The sequence below is a fragment of the Triticum aestivum genome, chromosome 2A, assembly GCF_018294505.1.
Source record: "Triticum aestivum cultivar Chinese Spring chromosome 2A, IWGSC CS RefSeq v2.1, whole genome shotgun sequence".
Classification (NCBI taxonomy): domain Eukaryota; kingdom Viridiplantae; phylum Streptophyta; class Magnoliopsida; order Poales; family Poaceae; genus Triticum; species Triticum aestivum.
In genome coordinates this window covers 674382385-674387294 of record NC_057797.1, presented here as the reverse complement: position 1 = coordinate 674387294, position 4910 = coordinate 674382385, and the positions used below count along the sequence as shown (strand labels likewise).

Here is a 4910-nt window from a genome sequence, read left to right as displayed (position 1 = left end):
GCATAACCAGCATATGCTTGGAGCCTGCTGTTTAATATATTTGTACAATATTACTGACTTTGAAGTCTTAACCAATTTTTGGAAGAAGAATATTGCATGTACAGCATAAATTGAACTTACCATGCATTTTCCAAACCCCCACCACTAGATCTTTGTATATTTATGTGGTTGAAGTTTATCCAACCATCTTTAGCAACACACCATGGCTATTTTGTCAAAAGGAAAAACCATACAGAGCATGATACCTTTCATATTACTAACATGGTTAAATCCACATTCACTCTGAAATGCTGGAAAAAAATCCCATAAAAGAGGAAGATCTGCACTGCTAATTGGACTCACTAAAGTAAGCAGTGCGGATCTTCCTCTTTTATGGGAGTAACACATTTTAATCAGATATATCTTTAAAGTGCTGAAGTTGCATAAGATTTACAACTTGATTTCCAACCAGAAGAAACTACAGTGCTATTTTCAAACATATACATACGTATCTAATAGGTATTACCTATTGTAGAGTATCTAGCTGCAACCTGCGCGAGCAATTCAGCTAGTCGTGTAGTAAAATGAAGGGCCTAGTAAATGGTAAAGACTTGCTCGGAAATTATGAGGTCCTGCAAATCTTTTGTCTCTACGCACATAATATGAAGTGTGAGTGGATAAGCACCCACCAAAAATTTAGCAACTATCCATTCCAAGAATATGGAGCACGCTCGACAACTAAATAGTCCCCCCTTATGTCCTTCGCTACACGGATCTCATCGTCCAAATAGATAGTATCAAACCTGAAAATGAAGATAATGGAAATATCATTGCAGGAAAGCGAAATATTCTGTTTGACATCGTTAACAGTAATATGCAGAGGGAAGGATCAATGCCAGTTTAACATTACATAAGTATTTAGCCTTTTGGTCTTCATTAGTAATTTACCATGTGTATTGAGAATACCTGGTGCTCAAATAAATAAAAGGACCCAAAGGGCCACATTAAATTTGTTATTTTCTAGCTCACTGTCTGAAGAGAACCAAGTTAAGGTTGATTAAGCTTTTCTCCCATGTCCTATCTCCTAACAATATATAGACAAGGAAAGAAGGGCATGAAAACGGTTGATCTTACACATCTAGCTTCTAGTCTGAAAATTATCACCTTGAATCCTCCCATATCTTACTCAGATACCCGTGTCATTTAGATGAATAAATTGAGTTGTATTTGCAAAATTGCATGGATATATAAATATAGGCATAGCAGACTTGGATTCGGGCCAACCAAATCCAGTAATGTCTAGCCAATCTCCATTTCTCAAGTTAGTTGATTTGTCTAGCAACATGACAATACCATGTGAGACCGCTAATCATTTTTCCGATAAAGCATTCTGCCTTCCATGCCTAGATTCTTCCCCTCCTGTTCTTCCAGAAAAATAATAATGAGAAGAATTGAAGACACCATTTACAAATCTGGTGGTGAGAAAGGCTCCTAAATCCCTGATCATTTGCTCAATCTCCTCTTATTTCTATGTAAGGACCTAACTGAATCTGGAAGTCAGAAACTGTGTCACCCCATCTTCCAAGAAGAAAAGAAACAATCCGACTTTTACGGATCAACCACGGCGAATCTTTTATTGCCAAAGATTTCAAGAGGCTTGGCAAGGAGGTTTGCAAGAGGTTGGTGTGAGGATGAGATAAACAATGTTAGACTTGGAAGTTATTCATTAGGCACAGAGGCTTAGAATCTCTATGAAATTCCAATCGATTCATCTGATTCTTACTCATACAAATTTTCTCACAATTTCTCTCAGTGAAACAGAATTTAAGTCTTCTGATCTTAGGAGAGTGATTAAACTGAATCGCCAAGTCTCTGTGCTTACATCTTGTTCTTTTTACATGGTTTTGTAAAGCTAATGTCAAACAAACAAACAAACAAACTCTTGTGCACTCACCATCCTTTCCCAAATGGCGGGAAGGGAACCTCCCAATTGCCCCCCTTCAGCATAGCACGTGTAAACCTGCAAATGATAAACATCGATATCGCCTTGACATAACAGGAATGCAGTTGTTAAACAACAGAAAAAGGTTATCAGGTCCTACCGAAAATTTACTCGCTGGGGTGGTTGGATCTCGATGCTCCCGTTCACGACGAACGCGCCAGAGGGCGGGAAGGTGATGACGTTGTTGAGGCTCCCACCTGGAACGTCGATGACCTGGAGCACGTCGCCGGCGGCGGTGCGGAAGGTGGGGGCGTTGCGCACGATGAAGAGCTGCTCCTGCTCGGTCGTCCAGAGGAGGCGCCAGGTGCCGGAGAGCTTGGCGGCGTCCGATACGGTGTCGGCGTCCGGGGCGGAGGCAGCGAGGGCGTCTATGCAGGAGACGATGTCCGCGAGGCGGGACGGGTCGGACTGGGTTTCGAGGCCGCGGCCCTGGTCGGCGATGAGGCGGAGGAGCTCGGCCTTGGCCGGCGGCGGGCGGGCCGGGAAGAGGGCGCGGAGGAATCCGACGGCGTGGGGCGCGGCGGGAGCGAGGCGGCGGTTGCCGCGCGGGCTCGGCGCGAAGGTTTGCGCGGCCGTGTGGGTTTGGAAGAGTAGTGGCGCCATTGGCGAGGATTTGGTTTGGGTGGTGGAGAGTTTGGAGACGGCTGGACTAATTACTTTAGATCCCTTTCTTTTCATTCATGGGCTGGGCTAAACTGAGCCTAATAAACATAGGCCAATCAAGTCCATAAACCCGGGAGCTATATCTGGCTATTAAACGTTCGATCGGGTTCTGGTTTTCTTTGCTTATGTATTTCTTTGGGTTTTCTCAGTTTCTTTATGGTTTTCTATTTTTCTTTGTTTTCTCATTGGTTTTCAACATTCTTTCTTATTTTTTGTTGTTCTTTGTTCCTTTCTTGGTTTTGATGGGTTTTTTGCTTTTTTTTCTTTGTTACTTTTCTCGGTTTTTTTCGTTTTTCTTTGTTTCCTTCTCGAGTATCACTATTTTCATTCTTTTTAATTGGATTGCTTTGGTTTTCATTTTCTTTCTTGTTTTTATGTTCTTATTGGTTTTCTTCAATTTTTTAAATGTCACAACATTTTTTAAATGCGGTAACATTTTTTAAGATATCATGTACATTTTTAATACTATGCAAAACATTGTTTTACATTGTATACTTATTTTTTTAAACACACATGCATTTTTACTGAAATGAGGAAACTTTTTTTCATTGTCATGATCATTTTTTTAAAGATTTTATACCATGTTGACATTTTTTCAAATTCATGGTTTAAAATTTTTGAATGTAAATTTAATCTTTTTTAATATATTCACTTAAAATATAGATAAAAAAGAAAATATTGCATGATGTCAACGTGGCATCATGATAATGTTCAGATGACGAAAAAACTTCCATAATGACCAGGCCCATCACCGACTCCTGTAGGGTGCGACTGGGTGGAGCTGGCTACCACGTCGCATTATGCGAAACATATCATGCTTATGAACCCAGTTATTCCTCAATTTTTTTTCTGTAGTCAGCCAAAAATTTGGGCAATTCCTATTCAGCTCTTATGCGTGTGTCAGTTCGACATTGTTACAGTTACAGGGCACGCATAACATTTGTACATGGGCCGGCCCATCTATATCTACAATATTTGCACGAACCATAAAAAGCATGAACCAATAACATGGTGATATGAACATACAATCTGGTTTGGGATGACCGTAACCTTGACTTTATTGCCGCTAGCCATGGAGATGAACTTGACATAGTAGAAGAAGCACTACTACAAGTCCAGTCAACACTAACTGGCCAAAAAGTAGTCATCATTGAGGCGCCTTAGACCCGTCCGTGATTCTGGGTCAATGATGACACGAAATCACTCATCGACTGATCGATCGGTGACGATTTTCAAGAAGCAACCTGAAAGGTCATCACCGACCAACCAAAAAGCTATGACCGCACAGTGATCACACTTTCTAGGTTAAGAAACCTAGGGTTGCATTGTTAGCAATGTACTAACAATGCAACTATAGATGCATTGTTGTACATAGTTATCACATGCACAATGCATAATCGCATCCACCATAATTGCCTTACATAAATTGTCACATGTCCAAATTTCTTGGGGCAACATATTCAAGTGATAATGGAGAGAATAGTCTTGATGTGAAAGAACCAGTAACATTGTTGAGCGAGAAGTATTGCGGCCTCAGCAAACCTGACACTGCATATTTCACCTTCCAATGAATCCTTTAACTAAATGCAAAATACCCTTAATTTCTCTCCTTCAAGGTTGGTAGCTCAAATTGCACTCCCTTCTTTTTGTGTAGTGCACCTAATGACCTAAGGTAGAGCAACGTTGTTGCTATGCCATTTTAGATGCACTTCACAAAATACTCTTACAAAAAAAGAGTTGTGAAGTACACTAGCAACGATGTGTGTTCTCTCGTGTTCATAGAAAATAAACAACATACTCATATATATATATATATATATATATATATATATATATATATAGTTACTATTCACCATCTAGGGTGCAGAATTAGTTATTCTTCACCCGAGGTAATCTTACGATCATTTCATAATTAAATTATGTTTCGAATTCAAATAGTTACATTCCTATTGATTCACTATGTAAACTTTGACATAAGAAAATAAAAATATAGGTCATTAGACAAGAAAATTTGCAGTTTATGTGTATTTTAGATTATGTTTTTACGTTTGTAATTTTACATAACATAAAATATTTTTTACGACGATTATATTTTTTGTTACGATTCCTTTTTGCGTCGAAAATAAGACAAAACTTATGGAACGTAAAATTACGGTGCATTGATGGTAAAATAGAGGGGGGGGGGGTGAAGAATAACTATTCCTCACCCAGGGTGACGAATAGCGCGACCCTATATATATATATATATATATATCAGGATCTTTCC

The 4910-nt window shown here is 39.5% G+C and overlaps 1 protein-coding gene across 1 annotated transcript; it reads right to left on the bottom strand.

Annotated features, from left to right (window-relative positions):
• Nucleotides 1-399: 399 nt before the first annotated feature.
• Nucleotides 400-2628, bottom strand: LOC123190129 (probable plastid-lipid-associated protein 11, chloroplastic). The gene is made up of 3 exons (XM_044602716.1): nt 2082-2628; nt 1934-1999; nt 400-782 (listed from the first exon to the last, which is right to left on the bottom strand). The coding sequence occupies exons 1-3, from the start codon at nt 2582-2584 to the stop codon at nt 683-685; spliced, it is 669 nt and encodes a 222-aa protein (XP_044458651.1). The 5' UTR covers nt 2585-2628; the 3' UTR covers nt 400-682.
• Between the last annotated feature and the right edge of the window lie 2282 nt (nt 2629-4910).